General features: G+C 26.4%; 5 protein-coding genes across 5 annotated transcripts; 2 read left to right on the top strand and 3 right to left on the bottom strand.

The window, feature by feature from the left end:
* Window positions 1-951: 951 nt before the first annotated feature.
* OCT59_023036 (uncharacterized protein) lies at window positions 952-3,003 on the bottom strand. Its single transcript, XM_025320125.2, has 5 exons — window positions 2,656-3,003; window positions 2,498-2,578; window positions 2,293-2,396; window positions 2,034-2,144; window positions 952-1,936 (listed from the first exon to the last, which is right to left on the bottom strand). Exons 1-5 carry the CDS (start codon window positions 2,795-2,797, stop codon window positions 1,409-1,411), a joined length of 966 nt encoding a protein of 321 aa, XP_025172149.1. The 5' UTR covers window positions 2,798-3,003; the 3' UTR covers window positions 952-1,408.
* An 857-nt stretch (window positions 3,004-3,860) lies between these two features.
* Window positions 3,861-4,990, top strand: OCT59_023035 (uncharacterized protein). The gene is made up of 3 exons (XM_025320124.2): window positions 3,861-3,975; window positions 4,060-4,228; window positions 4,578-4,990. The coding sequence occupies exons 1-3, from the start codon at window positions 3,955-3,957 to the stop codon at window positions 4,643-4,645; spliced, it is 258 nt and encodes an 85-aa protein (XP_025172148.1). The 5' UTR covers window positions 3,861-3,954; the 3' UTR covers window positions 4,646-4,990.
* OCT59_023034 (uncharacterized protein) lies at window positions 4,789-7,418 on the bottom strand. The gene is made up of 12 exons (XM_025320123.2): window positions 7,309-7,418; window positions 6,911-7,193; window positions 6,708-6,797; window positions 6,563-6,639; window positions 6,330-6,476; window positions 6,167-6,257; window positions 6,024-6,083; window positions 5,872-5,951; window positions 5,665-5,794; window positions 5,498-5,590; window positions 5,323-5,423; window positions 4,789-5,241 (listed from the first exon to the last, which is right to left on the bottom strand). The coding sequence occupies exons 1-12, from the start codon at window positions 7,384-7,386 to the stop codon at window positions 5,146-5,148; spliced, it is 1,326 nt and encodes a 441-aa protein (XP_025172147.1). The 5' UTR covers window positions 7,387-7,418; the 3' UTR covers window positions 4,789-5,145.
* A 496-nt stretch (window positions 7,419-7,914) lies between these two features.
* OCT59_023033 (glutamine--fructose-6-phosphate transaminase (isomerizing)) lies at window positions 7,915-11,016 on the bottom strand. Its single transcript, XM_025320122.2, has 8 exons — window positions 10,426-11,016; window positions 10,194-10,335; window positions 9,764-9,988; window positions 9,403-9,689; window positions 9,039-9,317; window positions 8,582-8,956; window positions 8,285-8,512; window positions 7,915-8,207 (listed from the first exon to the last, which is right to left on the bottom strand). Exons 1-8 carry the CDS (start codon window positions 10,945-10,947, stop codon window positions 8,193-8,195), a joined length of 2,073 nt encoding a protein of 690 aa, XP_025172146.1. The 5' UTR covers window positions 10,948-11,016; the 3' UTR covers window positions 7,915-8,192.
* An 8,259-nt stretch (window positions 11,017-19,275) lies between these two features.
* On the top strand, window positions 19,276-20,318 carry OCT59_023032 (uncharacterized protein). The gene is made up of 4 exons (XM_025320121.2): window positions 19,276-19,459; window positions 19,565-19,658; window positions 19,740-19,789; window positions 19,872-20,318. The coding sequence occupies exons 1-4, from the start codon at window positions 19,345-19,347 to the stop codon at window positions 20,003-20,005; spliced, it is 393 nt and encodes a 130-aa protein (XP_025172145.2). The 5' UTR covers window positions 19,276-19,344; the 3' UTR covers window positions 20,006-20,318.
* Window positions 20,319-20,388: the final 70 nt, after the last annotated feature.

Genomic DNA, 20,388 nt, shown 5'->3' with positions numbered 1-20,388 from the left:
TAATCACGTTTAAAAAGAATCACGATCAAAAAAAAGTAAAAAAAAGAAAAAAAAAGGTATTGAAAAATGTGCCCAAAATATATTATATATTCACGAAATAGATAAATATCACATGATTTTTTGGCATTTTATTTGTTTCCACGTGACAAAATTGCAATTTCCGAAACAAAATTGGTCATAATTCAATAAATCCAGCCTAAATACTCGGATTTATCAAAAAATAGCAAGGAAAAAATATCTTTGGTCATCTGAAACTTGCTTTAGTTATTTCTGTTATTTATTTATTTTATTTCATAAAGAGAAGTGATCAGAGATCTATACATTGATAGGGTATTTAGATACAAAGAAGTAAAGAAGAACTATTCTAGTATAAGATACTCGGATACCAATCCCAATCCTGTAAGATATAAAATCCATTAGTTATTTCTGTTTTTATAGGAAGCCTCATTAAAAGGATAAGAAAAGGAGGCACGAGTTAAGGTTAGGTTAAATTTAATAATTTTTGTGGAAAAAAGGACTAAACCTACGCCTTTTTTGAAATGAGAGAGAAAAAGTTTTTGGCTTCTTTTTACCTGATGGCTGGATATCATGCTAATATGACTCTATCCTAACTTTTAATTCTAACCTTAACCTGCACTCTTCAAAAAAAAAAAAGCCGAAAGTCATACTAATTTATAATTTTGATCCATGTATTCACCATGATAGTCAAAACATCAAACATACACATGATCCGTAGCATCGCCAGGGCTCAAATAAAATCTTCACCATGCTAGTCAAAACATTAAACATACACTTCACCATGCTAGTCAAACCATTAAACATACACTTTCACCATGCTAGTCAAAATAAAACCTTCACCATGATAGTCAAAACATTAAACATACACATGATCTAAAAGAAATCAATCACCTAAAAATTTAAAGCCTGGTAATAACGAAAACCATAGTTTTTGAATGTATACGAAATCAATAAATTTATAAATGGTGCCTTATTGTATAACATCATTAAAATAATTTTTGAGATTACATAATAATTTTTTAAATGACAAAAAAAATGAACAAAAGAAATATATATATATATATTATAACAAAAAAAAATGAAAAAAAATATATATATTAAAGAAAACCACTTTACTTCCCTGCTAATAAAAATTTCCGGTCATTATCTATGAATTATATAAAGGAAAGGGAAGTAAAATTGTATAAACGCCAAAAATATTTTTATAAAATTACAAAAAAGAATTAATTGGTTTTTGGAGGGTGCTAAATTATGATTTTATAAAAAAGTTCTTTTTGATTCACCTGAAAAAATTTTTTATTTAAGTCTATTTTTCTTTTACCCTCCCCAATAAATTAAAGTAAATTTATTGTGTATTAAAATATTAATAATCTTTTTTTTTAGAAAGTTTTTAGTATGCATCATTATATCCGCCATATTGTTGTTGAGGGGGATAACCACCACCATAACCACCTTGATTTGAATATACCTCATCTTCTCCAAGTAATTCTTTAACTTCCCATACATTTTGTTTACTACCAACGGAGAATTCAAGATCTTCTTTTGTGATGGAATCCCAATATTTGTAAACCATCATAACAGCTAAAAGTGTACAGATTGTTCCAAAGAATAACCCATCAATATAATGCTTGACTGTATCACAGATACGTACAGAAAATTGGTAGAGAATAACTTGTCCAATAACGTAGAAAGAGATTCCAAACAAAATATCACCAAGAGGCCAGCGATCATCAAGGGTGTTAAGTACAAGTACAATTTGAAGAACTACATAAATTACAAGAGCTGCTCCATTAAATATATATAATACGATCCAAAGTGCTACTGGATTTAAAGCACTAAATCCTGCTTTATTTAAGAATGTTGCGATACTCAAGAAGAAAACTGCAACGAAAATAACCAAAGAAGAAATACGGATCGACTATAAAAAAAAAATTTTTTTTAAAAAACATGATAATTGAATGAATACATTAATGTAATATATATTCAATATAAATCTTTTAGATCGAAACACATACCCAAAGCGACAATGGTGTACCATCTTCAGCAAATTGGAATCCGACGAAACCATTTAATAATAAGCACCAGAATGTAGCAGTAATAAGTCCAATATGTGCAGCAGTGAAATACTAAATGGAAATATTGAAATTTAAAATTTAATTTAAAATAATAAGGAAATCATAGAAAAATAAACTGAATAATATCTCAATAAGCATATAATGAGTCGTAGTAGAAAAAACAAGCTTTTCAACATAATAATATTAATAAAAAACTTACAGAATAAATAGTCGCTGCTGTTGGAATAATACCAGAAACAAGCAATAATTCTAGGAAGGTAACCATCATGTATAAGTAAAAGAACATAACAATTTCTTTACGACCTGTTATAGGAAGAATATTACATGTTAAATTTAGATCATTTTTGTTCAAAATTTCAGACTGGAATTTTTCTAAAATAAAAGGTGAATAAATAAATACAAACCGACTGCTGTATATTTTGACTTTATGTGGTAAATCATGATGGAGGTCATGATGAGTGAAATAATATGGATAATAATGGTAGCTTTAAAAATAAAAAAAATTAGTTTATAAACCAAAAAAAAATAATAATAATAAAAATACATATATTATTTATATTACCTGGTTGGAAAATTAGTGTTCCAGCAATTTCAACATTTCTTGAATAACATGTTGGTTCAATACCTTCTTCCGCTCCAACAAGAGGACACACAGTAAGAGCTACTTTCTCACAAATACCATTAAAATCTCCAAATTTTACCATAGTGTTATTACTTTTTGAAGTATAGTTGAAATTAGCGAAAGGGAAAAGTTAGGGGGTGAATATAAAGAGTGTAAGTTGGGGTTCCAAGAAAGATTCTTTTTTTTTAGAGAAATATTCTCCTTTCCCCTTTTAGAATATCACGTTAAAAGAGAATGGTAAAAAGATGATATAATTAAATTTAGCTTTGTTTCGAAATATTTTGATATAAATAAGAAAATAAAATAGGAAAAAACTTGTTGTCTATATATACAACTTGCGCATTAAAAAGTCTCTTATAAGTACAGATGAGCTTGTGTATTATTATGTTACCAGTAATATTGAAATTTGGAAATCATGGAGCGATTTTGTTGGACAAACAATGCACATCAAACTGCGTGTCGATTAAACATCCGCAAACTGCTAAGGCATTACTACATTTGGTGTATGCGGTTTCACGCGCGAAATGTCACGCGAGCCAATATAAAAAATGTATCACAATATTATTATATCTCAATACGGATATAAGTATGAAATGAAACAAAATTAAAATATCCTCTAGAATTTGGAAATTTTTTTTTTTTAAAAAAATATATATATATATATATATAAAAATTAAAAATAAAATGTTTGAAATGATTTTTAAAGCCTTTTTATAAATGAGTACATCGAATTACATCGAATATAGTAAATTTGAACGATTTACATTCACGCGTATAAAAAAAAACCGGCACTAATCAATTATCACCCGGCTTAACACTTGGTCCGATAAATTTTTTTATATGAAAAAAAAAAAATTGTGTTTAATTAATTCGCGTATGCTAACTGAATTGAAAATGTAACTAACGTTTTTAAGCATTAAAAAGAGTTTCATCCAAGACTTTATAGATTTCATACGTAATAATTTCTTACATTTGGAACTTAATAAATATAAGATATATATCTACGTAATTGTACAATGGATGTTGGCAAAAGTCTTTGAGATAAGATGAAAATTCGGGAGACGACACATCTAATCAAAAAAAAATAATTTTGAAAATCACGTGTATTTCCATAAAAGTTTTTGATAATCCACAAAATTGTTTTCGAATTTTGTTTGGTGGTTCTCTTTCTTCTGTAGACCTAACAACAAATCTTTTTGTTTCAATTTTTTATTTATCTTTGAAAAAAACTACTATCAAATGGCTTCTATTAACGTTAAAGTAAGTGTTAATTTTAAAAGACACTTTAGAATGAATTTTGTTGAATGCGGACCACGAGCAATCAATTCCTACATTTTTTGATAGGTTGCTCGATGGACCGCACTAGCTCTTGGGGTTACATATGGTTTAGTACATAGAAGATCATTGGTTAACGCTGAAGCAAAGAAAAAAGCGACAGCTGAATATAAACATAGAGAGGAACTAATTAACGAAGCTAAATTAGCCTATTCCGCATCTAAAAAGCATGATGATGGTATATTTTTACTTTTATTTTTCTCATTTTCGCTTGAGGGAAAGGAATTTATATTGTCCTCGTATAAATGGTTATCTAGTGCGAATATAGGAATAATTTAAATTAGATTCACAAATAGATTTTTCTATCATTGCAAGAACGTATTCAGGATTCTCTATATCAGTCTGATAGTTACATGTGACCCTTATATATATATTACATCATTTTAGGGTTTCTCTCATTCAATGGCAGTTTATGATAATGAGATAATGAGGAATATGTTGTATATCAGCCAATGGGAAAAATAATAGATAACATATACTAAAATTGAATGCTAATTATTTTTTTTCCATTATTACTTCTTTTACAGTCATAACAGATCCAGATGATCCAAACTTTGATTTAGAAAAACTTATTAATCATTTCGAAAAAAAATAGGCACATCGACAATAAAAATTGTATTAGTATTAAAAAAGAAAAATCGACAAAAATAATCAAACATTTTTTTTTTAAAGAAAAAAATTTTTTTTTTTCTATAATAAATTAATTCCATGCAGCTAAGTATAAAGATTGAGAATTTACTTGTTTGTCTTTAGGTGAATTAAATTATTGGGAGTGGATTTGTGAAATAAAAGTAAAAGATTGTTTTTATATTATCTAGAGATTTTTTTTTTTAAAAAAAAATATACTTTGATTTTATCAATAAAACAATAAGGTGGAAACAAAATTTTATTCATCATAAAAATTCATAAACTTTACATTTAAATTTTGACCTAACTTGACATTTCCAAAGTGTTTCAAGGTAATCTTGACTTAATATGTATATATTGTACTCGAAAACACGTATTCATAATCTCGTTAATAAAGTAAAAAAGCAAAAAACGTTTCTCCATAAATTGTAAATCAATTCCTTTAATTAACGTCCTTTTAAAGAGTTATTATCCCAAGACTACATTAACAAGAGAATTTGATAAACCTGCATCTTCTACAGTCTGATTGACTTGATTAATCAAATTGTTCCTATGACAAACAAGCTAACACAAAAAAATATATATTTAAATAATGTTATCAGATCAAAAATATTTTATGGTGTACATAAGAAAAGTGTACATTACCTCAAACTCTTGATCTTTTAAGTTGGGAACTGTCTTAATGAACTCGAATAAATATCGGACAGGGTCCATCTTTTCGAACCGTCGAATAACCGTTTGTCCATCTTTATTAAATTCTTTGTATTAGTAAATAAAAATAAAAGACATAAATTTAATACAAATTTGATCATCAAATTACCCGCTAAACGGAATTTTATCATTGCTGTTGTAGGACCTTTAGCTTCTTCTCTTTCAATAGGCTGAATGGAATCAAATATCGAACTAGGTTCTTCTACAAAAGGTAATTTAAGAAAATTAATTTTAACATAGCAATAAATTTTCTAAAACCAATAGAATTAAACTTACCAGGTGTTGAATCTTCCTCCTCTTCTGTATCTTCAATTTCATCATTAGATTCAGATGCAGATCTATCTTCTTCAAGTGACCTGTTAATAACTGCCTCTATTTGTTCTTCCTCACTCATTGCTATAACCGGCTACAATAGAATGAATAATTGTGAGAAATAAGTTCAATAAGTAACTTAGCTGAATGTCAAAAAGAAAATAAAATTACTTTGGCAGGGCCTTTAATCGGCGTAGGAGGTGTCAGTTTCTTTTGATCATTCAACGAATAGCGTTCCAAAAAGTCCGTAACTTCAAAATTGCAAGAATTTTAATAGTTACTTTTTTACGCGTCATAATTAATGAACAATGAAGACCACTTACTATGTAATATAAATTCATTGGGTGAAAGTTTATTAGCATTCAATACTTTCACCCTTTCACCTGTCAAAAAAATAAAACAAAATAAAATAAAATCGCTGTATAAATAAGGATTGGTTGATCAAATAAATTTAAAAATAATTTACCAGTTCTTGGATCTATAATTGCGATATGTGGATAACTGTCAATAGGATAGTAATTTATATATTGTCGTCCTTCGGGACTTTCTGAATTAAACTAGGGAAAAAAGTAGATAATTGAATTGATGTTTTAAAAAATAATATAAAATAAAAGTACGAGTTTACTTACTTGAAGGAAAAGAAAGTCAGCTCTAATAACTTCTTTAACCGCATTATTGGGCCATAAATCGCGATTGAGCACCTGACAAGCAAATTCTTTTATATTTTGGATGTCAACCATTACCCATTTGTTCTCAATTTTCGCTCTTTTCCGTGTCTAGATTGAGAATTAAACAAGTTAACCATCAAGAAATTAATTTTTAGATAATCTATACAATTATCAACACAAAAATCATTAGTTACCCCTTCAAAGTTTTCTTTGTTTATGATATCGAAAGGCGGACTGAATAAGTCAACCAAGCTAGTAGCCTCAGAAGGCCCTATAAATTCACATCGAACCGTTTGTTAAATTATCCTTCTTATAATTCCGATTATTTTTTTATCATACCCATTCGATGAGGTAAAGCATTGCCTGCGAAAGTCTGGGTCTGAAAATTACTATCACGTGAACGATTACTGCGTGGTACACCTCTCCTAACTATAAAGCAACGTGGAACAAGTTGCAAGTTATATCGAAATATAATATTATAAATAAGAAAAAACTTTTTAAAAAAACGTGTAGAATTAATAAAAATCGAGAAAGATCCTTACTCATTCCGCCATCAAGACCGACATGGTCATTTTGATCACCACCAACGAGAATTTCGCGTTTGGGCGCGATGGGAGCTCGAATCGTAGGGCTATCTTGTTGAGCAAGCGCCCTCGCTAGCTCTGCATCTGAATCGATTAAACTTCTTCTTTCAGCGTCTGCGGGAGTTGCTGATGTGGACTGTTGAAAATTTGTAGCAGTACTAGTATTTACAACTTCAGAAAGATCTTGTCCACCCATCTCTAAGTAAAGAGAAACAGCTTGCGCAACGTCTCCGCCAGACAGCTATTAAGTTTCGCGAGTCATTGCAAGAAAGAAAATGAAAAGAAGACATATAATAAAGTATATAACTTTAGAGAACGAAAAATTATATTTCTGCTCATTTCCAAACGTAATTTACCTCCAAATAGTTTGCTGCGGCTAGTCTATTCGCGTTTGTGACATTACAGAAATCTTCTATTTTGTCTTCGGGGGTCATTTTTTTTACAAATCTTTCTTTGAGGGTTAATTAATAAGAAGTGGTTCTTCCAGTTGTACATGCTTTATATCTGTTTATGGGTAGTATACGTAAGTAGGACGTACGTCATGGAATAAAAGTAAGGCTACTCCGGCCTCCAAACCCCCGTGGTTAGATACAACCGAATGATCAATGATCATTGTATATTTTGTTTTAGTGATGCAAGACAAAAATTCGAGTGTTAGAACATCAAAGCCAATTTGATGTAATGAGACACAATTTTTTATCAATCATATGGCAAATTTTTTACACGAGACAAATTATTAAGAAATTTATGTTTATCATATGTCATATACTTTATCAATAATTTGTACTTTATTTACTTTACAACTTTCGCTGCAGTTTTTGATCTTTAGAATCGATTCCGATATCCTCCGATTTACGACTAGATCGGGTAGTTTATCCGGCGACAAATGAATTGACTTACCCTTTGAGTTAGTGCGTGACCATGATTTTCTATGTTACATTCAATACGGAACATGTAAATGTAGTACAGTAAATATGATTTTATTATGAAAAAATAAATAATGAATAATATACGAATTGAAATAATAATTAACAACAATAAATCTATACCAAAAAACATCTCTTCTTGGATTCCTTAATAAATAAAGTCCATTATTACAATATCATTGGAAATAAATATATTATCAGGTTGAAAAACAAATAAGACTGATGAAATATTTTAGGGTAGAAATATTTACTTTTTTTTAATAGGTCATTAATGACCTTTTCTATTCAACAGTTACTTATAAATATGACCCTTTCTATTCAACGGTTACCTATAAATACAAGTTGATTGATTAATTAATATGCTATAAAATTAACACGTTTATACAGAAAATATAAAGTAACTTACAGATTTGGCTAAATTTCGTGGGAAATCAACGTCAACTCCGTGCAGAACTGCCAAATGATACGATAGCAATTGCAAGGGGATAATTGTAAGAAGTCCTTGTAAACAATCAACTGTTTGGGGAACACGAATCGTTTTGTATTGACTCGATATTCCCTCATCTCCATCATTGCAAATAATGATTGGTTGTCCCTTACGGGCTGTAACTTGTTGAAGAGCGCTTTGTACTTTCTAATGTATACATAGTAGTGTTATGACTTATTTAATTGCATAAGAAATCGAATTGGTTAAATAACATACCGGATACAAAGAATCTTTAGTCATGATAAGAATGACTGGCATATTTTCGTCGATAAGAGCCAAAGGACCATGTTTTAATTCACCGGCTAAAATACCTTCGGAATGCATATATGAAACTTCTTTGATCTTCAATGCACCTTCTAAACATGTAGCATTTTGAAACCCACGACCCATAATCAAAAGACTTTTCTCTTTATAAAGAACATCTTTGGCAAGTTGTTGTAATTCTTTATCACTATTTAAAACTTGTTTAATATGATCAGATAATTTTCTGAGTTCTTCAATTATGTCATTTCGTCGCTGAGTCATTGATGAACGATCTTCACTCAATTGAATGGCCATCATGACCAAAGCAATAAATTGTGAAGTATAGGCCTAATAACGATAAATAAACGGTATTAATCGAATTATATTCTTCAAATGAAGAGTATTAAAATATCAAAAAAAAAGTTCATACCTTAGTGGATGCGACACCAATTTCGGGACCAGCATTAATGTGAACACCACAGTGTGTCTCTCGTGAGATAGTTGAGCCAACAGTGTTGGTAATTCCAAGACAAAGAGCTCCACGTTCGAGAGAATATCTTAAAGCAAGGATTGTGTCTGCTGTCTCACCAGATTGTGACACAAACACGCACACATCATCTCTGAATATAGGAGTCTTCCTGTCCAAGAAATCACTGGCTAACTCTACTGAGACAGGAATTTCTGTTAACTCTTCAAAAATGGCACGGGTCTACAGTGTAATTATTCAAATGGTCAATATATTATTTAAAAAAATACAATAGATCCGTTTTATCAAGATTTTATTGCAAACTTACAGCCACGCAAGAGTGATAACTTGTGCCGCATGCGCAAAATACTATACGTCTGCAACGTCGAATAGTTGCTAAATATGCTTTAAGACCACCAAGAGTGACTTTATGACTTTCAAAGTTAACGCGACCACGCATAGTATTTACTACTGACTCAGGTTGTTCATAAATTTCCTTTTGCATGAAGTGATCAAAGGAACCTTTCATAATTTCAGCTAATTCGATTTCTAAAGTTTGAATAGAACGAACAGCTGATATCCCATCATCACGTCTTAAACGATGAATATGAAGTTCTATAATTGTAGTAGTATGATAATTACATAAATAATGGAATTAAATTAATTTGAATTATTAATTTTATTATTACCTCCATCACAGATGTGTCCAATATCATCATCCTCAAGGTAAAGTACGCGTTTAGTGTGTTCAACGATAGCAGAAGGATCAGATGCAAGGAAATATTCAATCGGTTGAGGTAACCCATCTTCACTTAAGAAAGCGCGCGATTGACTACGTCTTAGTTTTGGATGACCATCAGTGGGAGATAATAAACCTCCTTCTACCTTTTCTTCCGTTGGTGCAAATGCAGAATCTTTATAAAAAGCGAAAAGAAACAAGACTCGTTATAAAAACAAAATAAAATTTATTGCCGAAGATAATAACAACGACGTTAATAACAACTGGCTCATGTATCTATCCACTTATAATAAAAACTCAAAAATTCGCCATTTGAAAGAAACAATAACATTAATATGCCCGATTACTAAAAATATGATAACCTATAAAACGATTCTTACCTGTTCCAAATTCAACATCGACGAAGTCTACTTTTAATTTTTTTTCAGTTTTGACACCAACTAACAAAGGAGATCCACGACGCGTGGCAACAATTTCGTTGGGGAAATGTACACTCTTAAAGATCAAGGCAAAAGCTCCTTCCTATTGAAAGAAAAGAATAACGCGTATTTTTAATTAATCAATATAATTAGCAATGCTTGTATAAAAACGATATCAATTTGAAATATTTACCAATTCCTTGATGACACCTTTAACAAGCGCGGTGAAACTCAAGTTTTCATTGGATTTTTGAGTATCATACAAATACTTCGCAAGTTTGGCAACAGCTTCAGTATCTGTCTCCGATTCAAACATATAACCTTTCTTCTCGAGGACTGTCTTCAATTCCTTATAATTAGTAATTATACCATTATGAACCACAGTAAATTCGCCCTTTGGGTCAGAACGATGAGGATGTGAATTCGTTGGAGAAGGTTCACCGTGAGTAGCCCAACGAGTATGTGCCATACCACAGTGGCTGACAAATTCTTTTTCAAAGTCAACAGTTGCTTCAGCAACGAGTTTCTTTAACGCGGCAACTTTTCCGACTTGTTTATAGATGAGTACTACTCCGCTATCATCCCCGTCGATTGCTAAACCTGCGGAATCGTAACCACGGTACTCAAGACGAGATAAACCACTCGTAAGGATATCAATAATTGTTCTTCGATCTTTGGCAATAAGGTAGTTAAGATAAGCAAAAATACCACACATTTTGATCTATTTTGTAGATATTTTAATATGAAGGGTGAATGAATAATAAAAATACAAAATGTGAAGAGAGAGGAACAAAAAAGAGCGTGGAGAAGGACAATTTATACATTTTTACAAGGGGACTAACCCCTTTTTTAGAATGTCGCGCCTTTTATTTTTGTCCACGACTGGCGCACAAAAAAAAGAAACTCTTGTTTTGATAGTCAAAGTTATCTCGACAATCTGTAACACAAATCTGATTGATTAAAGCATTGTAAGCATTGTAATGTGTTACTCGCCTAATGTAATTTCGAGTAATTAATGCTAGTGCTTAATAACGCATGAACTTTCTTTGCTAACCAATTCAAATTTATTAGATGTCGAATGTGCCTCCTAGAAAGAGCGCAGTGTGCAGAAGGGGTATTATTGATATTCAAAGTTTTCGTTCTCTAAAATAACAATTTATAATTATAGCTAAGAAAGGATACAAAAAAAAAATTTTTTTTCAAAGATCATCCAATGAAAAATCAAGAAATTCCAATTTAATGCTTATATTACTGGTCCATATTCTTGCATACTCGGTACATACTGTTATATGCATCAAATTTATAATTTCTATTTTTAGCTATAAACGTGCTTGTGCTTCAAGTGTTTGCGCATTGTTCATTACATCCATTCCCTTTAATTAGAGGCTATTCTATTTTAAAAGGAACCAAACAATCAAATGAGGCGCGCTTTTCTGTTATTTTTAAAATAATTTTGATCTGAAATTTATCAGCTTCCCCGAATAAAAATAAGCTTATTTAGAACAAATAATCGTTGCACTTTTCTAAAAAAAAATATTGGCTATAGTTTCAGCCAATTCCTTTTTCATGTATTTGACAAATTCCAATTACCTTTCTAAGTAAAATAGTTTCAGCCAACTAAAAACCTGATTTTCTGATTTTACTATTTTCGGATTTTCAGTTTTTCATAAAAAATTTGTAATAATAAAAGAGTTTGCTAACTGGGTTAGATAATCTGGGTTAAATCACCCCCCTAAAATTTATATTTTATATCGATCATTTTTTTTTAAAAAAAAAGAAATTATTTATGTTATTATTCACGTTATATAAATTTTATTTATTTGGATATTATAGAATATAATGACCAAGTTTTCTTAATATTTTTGACAATATCTCTTATTTTTGATCATGACCATAATTTACTTATTTTTTTGAAAATTTGGGCAAAATTATATAATTACATAAACTTTATTAGTAGATTAAATCATCCAGATTGATAAATCACCAGGGTTAAAATTAGTCTTTTACTAATAAAAAAATGCCAAATTAAAAGCAAAAAAAATATATTCTTTAAATACAATTAGTATAAATAAAAAAAAATAGTTTGCTAAATTAATATCAATATTATATATTATTATATTATTACTTATATATTACAGATAGTAGTAATTTTTTTTGTTTAGTCAAAATTCAATCTGAAATTATTTTTTATAATAAAATTAATTGCCTAAACTGTTTTTATGCTTTTCCAAAACTTAATTTTCAGATTTACCAATTTTTTCATTAAAAATAAAGTTTTTGAGTTTCAGATTTTTGAATTTTATTGTTAAGTTTTGGGCAGCAATACTAGATGTAATTAGCTATTCAGTTTGTTTCTAAAATTATATAAATTATTATATGTTATTAATTATTGTAATAATATAAATGGTATCTAATTTTATATTTATCTGTTATAATTACAATAAACAAAATTCTATATCTTATTTTTGAATATTTATTTTAAAATATACTGTATAAAATTTAAAAATACTATTATCTAATTATTATAAATTTAAATTATTAATAAACCAAATTTAATAAATTAAAAATCAATATTTTATTATTTTTATAATATATTAAATCAAAAAATAATAAAAATATTTTTAAATTTAAAGTATTTAGGATTAATAAATAATGTTATTTATAATTAACTTATATAATTACATAATTTTCTATTAAAATATTATGTTATTAAATAAATTACTTGTTTTAATTCTATAGTGTAATTCTATAAAAAATTTAATTTATTTAAATACTATTAAAAAATAAATTTTCATTAAATAATTAAATTACACTATTATATAATTATTTAAGAGGTATTTTACATGATATGAAACTCATAAAATAATTATAAAAAAGTATTTACTATATAAAAAATATAATTCTTTATTAGTAATATATATAATAATAAAAAAAATTGTAAATTTAATATTTTTTTATTATTTATTTTGATGATTACATCTTACTAGGACCCCGGAATTCTTTAATATAGGTCATAAGTCATACTTTTGGTGAATTGACCCATTTTTTAAGCTGGGTTCATATTTCACTACAAAATAGATATTTCACTAACACCTAAATGTTACGCACATATCACGTGATAAATATGCATTAAACATCACGCCCAAGTACTGTCATGACCATCACAGGGGTGAAAAAATGTCCTTTTTTTTAAGGGTTTAAAAAATCGTTTTTGCAAATATCTTGGCATCCAGTGGTCCAATTTTGATAAAATTTTTATAAATTGTAGATCTGAATGAGGCTACAAAATAAAAAAATTCATTAAAATTAAATTACTGGATGCTGAAATATTTACAAAAAAAACAATTTTTTGAGTTTTAGCGAAAAGTGATGTTTTTGGCCAAAAGTCCTTTATAATCTTTATATTAGTTTTCCAGAGTTCTATCTTACTGGATAGATATAGCTCATAATAATTTGTTTGTATGATATATAAATTAAATATCAATAAACCATATATAAATTATTAAAAAAAAAAAAATATTTTTTATTATTTAAAAATTTTACTTTTATAATATTAATAAATTATATAAATTTGTCAAAATAAAATCATTATTTTAATAAATTCCTTGCAAAATTTTATTCTAATTTATATAAAAAAATTTGAATTTTTCATAATTAAATAATGATCTATAAAATTAATCATGTGATTTAAAATTGCGATTCTTCAAAATTTCACAATTAGCTTATTAAACTAATTAAAAATTAATATATCAGGTAGCAAATATATATCAAATATGTATCTGATATGTGTAGTAAAAATGCAGAAAATCAGATATCTGAAACCTGATATGTATAAGATATATATAAATATATATATCATTTATATATTATATATATTAGATACTGAAATGTATATAATATATATATTTATATATATCTTATATCAGGTACCCATTACTACATATATTAGGTATATATCTGATACATATCTGCTATCAATATATTAATTTTTGACTAGTTCTTGACCAACGTATTTCTTGCTAATTGATGTTATTAACGGAGAAGTTAGTCTTCTAAAATAAGGAGACGGAGTTGAGGTGTATGTTTGGTGTTTTTTACTCAAGTTTTTCTCATTGCACTTCGAGTTTTCCTGAAGTTTATGTCTTTATTTTTTTGCTTTTTGTTTTTCTTGGTCATTTTTTTCAGTGTAACCTTATTTTCTTTGGGGGGTAGGGGATACTGGAAAATTTGATCGTCATGATGGCTTGGTATTACTAATTTTCAAAATTGATGATCATTCGAGTGATAAGGGGGTGACAGGTTAGGTACTGCAGTTTTGTAGTATGCTGATCAAGGTAGTCACATGTTGGACTATCATTGGATTGATTTATCTAGGTAGATCTTAGACTGACGGATCATTCGCAATGAGGTGGATGTCCCTTTGAGAATTGCATGACACTAAAAAGTTCCTCTAGCGGCTGGACTGCATGACACTAAAAAGTTTCCTGAGGTCTTTTGAAGTAGATTTGTTATCCATAGTATGTAGTTAAATAGGAAAAATTGAATTTTGTTCCTTTTTAATTGCGCTAATAGTACTTGGCTTATAGGGTGACTTGATCTTTAAATGTAGCGGAATGCTTCGCTAGGTACATATAGCATAGTCGATTCTACTGGGTTTAAGATATAATTTGAGGGTAACTGTAATAATTTATATAGAGAGGGTGTTGGGTTTATAATCTTGCATTTCTTTTTATGTATTTTTTTTTCAAAAGATTATTTGTTCTTGAATTAGTTAGTTCTGCACTTTGTTGTGGTTCTTTCTTGAATACCTGGTATTATCTAAAGTTACTTATGGCAAAAATTAATAAAATTCAAGCATAAGCTTTATTAAACTAATTTTTGACTAGTATTATTCTTCCTTTTGCTATAAAAGTCCTCATATAGAATAAAATTTTCAAAAAATTATTTATTTTCCTATTTTTTATAATAATTCAATAAAATTTATCTTAATAAAAGAAATTTAATAATAATAATTTTTAAAAAATTTTTCTAACTATCATCAAAAATGATAATCACTAATAACTAAAATTATGATAATCGACTAGCATTAAAAAAATATAGTGCTAATAAAAATTGATAATTCTGGCTAATGGTAATAATCATCTTCAAGTTTATTACTTTCTTAAATATAATAAATAAATTTTTATTTAATATAAATAAAAAATATTTAGATTAGTTATTATTATTATTTAAAATAAAATAATAAACTATATATGTTTTTAAAAAATTATATTAAATAGTAATCTAATTATTTGTATTAAAATTTTATATTACTTTAAAAATATTAAATAAATAAAATAAAAGTTTATAAACTTATGATGATTTATATTTTTTAATTATAAATAAAATTAAACTAATTTTTATTAAATACTTGAAACTTATAAACAATTTATTACCAACTCTGGAAATTATGAAAGAAAGGAGATATGATTTATATGAAGATGTAAAGTGCAAACTATGACTATAAACAAAAAAAAATCTTAAATTATATGTAAATAATAACTTTATTATACTTAATTTTACTATAATAGCAATATATTCATATGGGCTGATTTATGGAATTAAGTTTTTATATTCAAAAAACTAACTTTATTAAGCAAATGCAAATGCAAGTTACATGAAAATGATAGATTCACACCAGCTGACATAAATAAAATTGATTTAATTATATTATCTTTTGATTATTTTAATAATATCATTAAAATTAAAAAATTTAAATATAATTGTCATAACAAAATATTGAATAACTTAATGTGTATATGTGCTAGACGAATGAATTTATATTCATTAGAAAGAGGTAATCAAGAGCTATCTATAAACCAAATATCGCATGAATTAAATCACAAGTTGCTGAATAATTACGTTCAATATATTTATTTTTAACTTTTGACTTTGATTGTTAATATCTTCACATCTAGTAATTCGATCTGAATGATTTTTTTTCGTTCAGGTAGGGATTTTATATAAATATAAATATATGTATTTAGCATGCATGTACGCCGAGATATTAACAATTTTGTTAATTGAATAAAACTCTGACACAAAAATTTTTAAAATTATAATTCTTACCAAAAAATGATCTTTACAGGTATTATTGAATTCTTTTTACTTTACTTAACAAGGTTTTATTTGCTATTTCTATTTTAAATTGAATAAATTAATAAAATCAATTTTAAAAAGTAATTAACAAGTAGAATAAAATCAGTATAGTAAAAAACAAAAAAAACATCTCAAAAACTCTAAATTATAACTCACATTTTTATTTTGTATATATTTTTACTAAAAAAAAGAAGGAACTAAGGTTAAAAATAAATGAAAAAAGATTTTTCTTATTAATATAAATTATTAATATTTGTTTTCTTACTTACTGATTAAAAAAAAACCTGCTATATATGCCTATAAACTTTTCTAAATCACTTAACAAAAATCTGATTGAAAAGTGATTGAAAAAGAAAGTAGTTACCATTGTTATTTTTGAATAAACGTTAAAAAATTTTTATTTATTTTTTGATAGATTTATATTATCTGATTATATAACACATATAATTTAAGCTTGTGAAACATAATAATTCTTGTTAAAATGTGCAAATCTTTATAAAAATCTTAATTTTGGCTAATTTCACAAATTGGTGGATATGTTATATATTAAAATTTCACTATATAATAAAAATTTTAAATGAAATATTTTGGTTAATATTATATTTACAAAAATGAAATATATATCAAAATATTTGTTTTAATAAAACAAATCTAAGATTATTAAAATCCAATTACCAACTCTTAAAATAGCAAAATCTATATATATTTTTATCACCATTTTCAATTTGGTTAAAACTGCGGCTTGTTGATCAATTATAATAAAAAGACCGAAAACTCATAATTTTGTGAAACTGTACTAATAAAGCATCATGTTTCACATATGAACATATAAAATATTTTGATTGACGTATCATGCTAAGCCACTCCTGTATTATTTTTATTATTTTTTTTTATTTAACTGGAGTATTTAACTGAAAATACTTATTAAATAATAATAAAGTACTTACCAGTATTTTAGATTGCAAAGTTTAACATTATTTTAAAGGTAAACTAAGTTTATTATTATATTGGCTATACTGTATAATATTAGCAAGTAATAATTACTGATTTTTATTCTTATTCACTTTATTATAAACCTTGTTGGATAAACAAGATATTTTTATATACAGTTAGAGATAAATATTTATATCTATAAATAAATGCAGTGGGTACTTGAGTTAAGGCAATTTTTGGATTATGATTAGAAAAAGATTTGTTTTTTTTAAAAATTAAAAAATCATTTAAATTACAAATTAATAGAACACTAAAATTTGATTTTTTTTTTAAAAAAAAATTATTATAATTATATAAACTTTAAACCTTTAAATAAAAACTTATTCAAATCAAATTACAGATAATCAAAATATTATAAAGTAGTAATTATTGTTTTTAAATGGTTGGTGAAATTTTCTAATTATTGTAAGGTTGCAAAAGGCATGTTAAAATTTTTTCTTTTGAACGTTTGAACGCAAAAAATAATTTTTTTATTCAGTAAATTATTATGTGTTTAAATTTCATTGGCTGATCGTTATGTTTGATGATAGTGATGTATTGTCAAGTGTTTTCAGTATTTTATTATTTTTATTTATAATTTAATCAGTTTCAATTAAATTGAAAATAGCGATAAGTTTTATTATAACATCTTAAATTAATTCCAAAATAATTTTGATTATATATATAATGAATCTATATAATTTGTAACATTTAGATTACCTGTATAATAAATTCTAAATTGTGTAATATTACTTTTCATTAATCAGTTTATTATGTGATGTCATAACGTTAACAAATTCAAAAAAGTGAAATTTATATGATGATTATATTATTCCAGCCAGCATTACAAACAATTCTGGTACGAAGCAACAGGTACAACTAGATATTATATAAAAAAAACTGAAAGATAAAATTATATAATATATTAAATAAATAGTTTTTAAAATTATAAATAATCTGCTATAATATAAATATCTTTAAATAGTAAATCTTTTTGTAAATTTAAATTTTAATTATAAAATTGCTTTTCAAACCAATATTATAAAATAAAATTAAATGGATATTTAAATTCAATTTTTAATACAATTGGTAATTTTAATATAATTAAAAATAATTTTATTTTAATAATTATTTTATTAAATAAGTTTATTAAATGAAAGTTATAATAAAAAAAAAGCACTGTAAAAAGTTAACCTATAATAATGAAATAAAATAAAATTACTTATTAGTTTTTACATTATTTGCAGTATTCATTAAATTCTTATTTTCAGTTTTTAAAAACTAGATAAAAATCTGAATAGCAGAGATTATAAAACTTATAAATTATAAATCTTATTTTTATACTATTTTTATTCAGTTAAATAAATTTACATTTTAAAAAAATGAATTGATTTTATCTTATATTGTCAATTACATAAAAAACTACTCTTCTTCCATTTTTTTTAATTATTCATTCTTAATTGAAAACTTTTTATAACTGTATATAATAAAAATCAAGATAATAAAAGCTGCAAATAATATTTGTAAATATATAAAGAAATAAGGTACTACATTACAATTACTTATTTTAATTTAAAAAATCTTACAAATTTAATACGAAGAATGAAGTTGCGCATCTTACCCAGTATCACTGTCACTTTTCTTCCTCCATGTGATCATAGTAAAAACATTTGTCACATGGTATCACACCCTCTGCGTTTTCCTTTTTCATAATTATTCTGGGGACGATTTTTTTCGAGGGGTGAAAAATTATTTTTCACATACTTATTCATCACATGGTTAATTTCTTAATTCCGTAATGCCGGCCAAAAAGTCACGTGGGGAAAAAGTGACGAGGTGTGGTATAAATGAAGTTGCGCCACATGGTCACGTGGACTAAATTTTTGTTGATGAGATGTATAAATAATTAAATATCTGATATCTCATCTACATTTTTTTTTTTAAAAAAAAATTACCCTTAAGGGACGCAGTGTGAAAAATTAGTTTTAAGTTCCCAAAAAAAATGAATACTTCTAAAACAAATAATGATGAGTCTTTGAAAACAACGAAGGAAAATGAACCTATTACTAAAAAATTAGCCGATACCCCATATCCAGCTTGGACAATGGCGACGTTATGTACATTAAGTTATTATTTGTGAAAGAAACCCGAATATAAAACCAGAAAAGCACTGAAGAAACTTTTAAAATTATTTTTTTTTTCTTAAAAAAAAAATAAAAAAGGTTTAGGGTCCTCAGGAATGGCAGTAAGACAATATCCTGGAATGTCTTCGATATGGACTGTCGTAGGTTTTGGTTTAATATTTTCTTTTTCAGGGTAGTTATAAATCATTCATTTCATTCCCTTTTTTGTTCTTTATTCTTTAAATTATCCTAAAATAATCATTTTTAATTCTAGATATATGACTTATACAGGCGATTTAAGCAATGGAGGAGGAACTACAGCATGTTTGTACTTTTTAAATTACCAAATTATTGTATTTTTATTTCTCAAAAAAAAAACTAACTTTGAATCACCTTTTATTATAAGCTTGGTCATTAATATACAGTATATTTAATGCTGAAAAATCAATTAAATCAAGAAAACCTTTACCTATTTTAATGACATCACTTGCTTTGTCCAACGCCTATATTTATGGGAAATATTATTTCTTTTTAAAATAAATCGATGTACATAACCTGGGAATCAAGAGTCGGAACAATTTATAATTTATTCTTCAAATACTCATATACGTAAAAGGTTCACAGGTTTAACCATTCAAATACAATCCATACAATCACACAATAAAATATTATGAGCACACTCTTAGATATAATATAGTTAAGTAAAAATTAGATTTTTTCATTAATTCATTTCGAAAGAAAAAGTCGATAGTATAAAAAATATTACAAAATAATTTTTTTTTTTAAAAAAAAAAAATAAAAATAAAAAAATGTAATATATAATAAAATAATCATGTTAAAATGAAAATATTTTTTACAAAAAAAAAAATAAAATTATACATTTTGAAAATAATTTTGTCATAAAAATAATGAGTTAAAATATA

The sequence above is a fragment of the Rhizophagus irregularis genome, chromosome 32 (genome assembly GCF_026210795.1).
Source record: "Rhizophagus irregularis chromosome 32, complete sequence".
NCBI classification, from domain to species: Eukaryota; Fungi; Glomeromycota; class Glomeromycetes; order Glomerales; family Glomeraceae; genus Rhizophagus; species Rhizophagus irregularis.
This window is presented reverse-complemented; position numbering and strand designations above follow the sequence as displayed.

Excerpts from the sequence above, each read along its gene's own strand:
- OCT59_023036 (XM_025320125.2), bottom strand. The coding sequence starts at position 2,797 with ATGGTAAAATTTGGAGATTTTAATGGTATTTGTGAGAAAGTAGCTCTT. Across the intron at positions 2,579-2,655 it reads AACACTAATTTTCCAACCAG|CTACCATTATTATCCATATT; the intron begins GTAATATAAATA and ends TTATTTTTAAAG. Across the intron at positions 2,397-2,497 it reads GTCAAAATATACAGCAGTCG|GTCGTAAAGAAATTGTTATG; the intron begins GTTTGTATTTAT and ends TTCCTATAACAG.
- OCT59_023035 (XM_025320124.2), top strand. The coding sequence starts at position 3,955 with ATGGCTTCTATTAACGTTAAA. Across the intron at positions 3,976-4,059 it reads TGGCTTCTATTAACGTTAAA|GTTGCTCGATGGACCGCACT; the intron begins GTAAGTGTTAAT and ends ATTTTTTGATAG. Across the intron at positions 4,229-4,577 it reads ATCTAAAAAGCATGATGATG|TCATAACAGATCCAGATGAT; the intron begins GTATATTTTTAC and ends CTTCTTTTACAG.
- OCT59_023034 (XM_025320123.2), bottom strand. The coding sequence starts at position 7,386 with ATGACCCCCGAAGACAAAATAGAAGATTTCTGTAATGTCACAAACGCG. Across the intron at positions 6,477-6,562 it reads ACAAAGAAAACTTTGAAGGG|ACACGGAAAAGAGCGAAAAT; the intron begins GTAACTAATGAT and ends TTCTCAATCTAG. Across the intron at positions 6,258-6,329 it reads CTGACTTTCTTTTCCTTCAA|TTTAATTCAGAAAGTCCCGA; the intron begins GTAAGTAAACTC and ends TTTTTTCCCTAG.
- OCT59_023033 (XM_025320122.2), bottom strand. The coding sequence starts at position 10,947 with ATGTGTGGTATTTTTGCTTATCTTAACTACCTTATTGCCAAAGATCGA. Across the intron at positions 9,690-9,763 it reads TGGACACATCTGTGATGGAG|AACTTCATATTCATCGTTTA; the intron begins GTAATAATAAAA and ends CTACAATTATAG. Across the intron at positions 8,513-8,581 it reads CTAAAGATTCTTTGTATCCG|AAAGTACAAAGCGCTCTTCA; the intron begins GTATGTTATTTA and ends TGTATACATTAG.
- OCT59_023032 (XM_025320121.2), top strand. The coding sequence starts at position 19,345 with ATGAATACTTCTAAAACAAATAATGATGAGTCTTTGAAAACAACGAAG. Across the intron at positions 19,659-19,739 it reads TTAATATTTTCTTTTTCAGG|ATATATGACTTATACAGGCG; the intron begins GTAGTTATAAAT and ends TTTTAATTCTAG. Across the intron at positions 19,790-19,871 it reads TGGAGGAGGAACTACAGCAT|CTTGGTCATTAATATACAGT; the intron begins GTTTGTACTTTT and ends TTTTATTATAAG.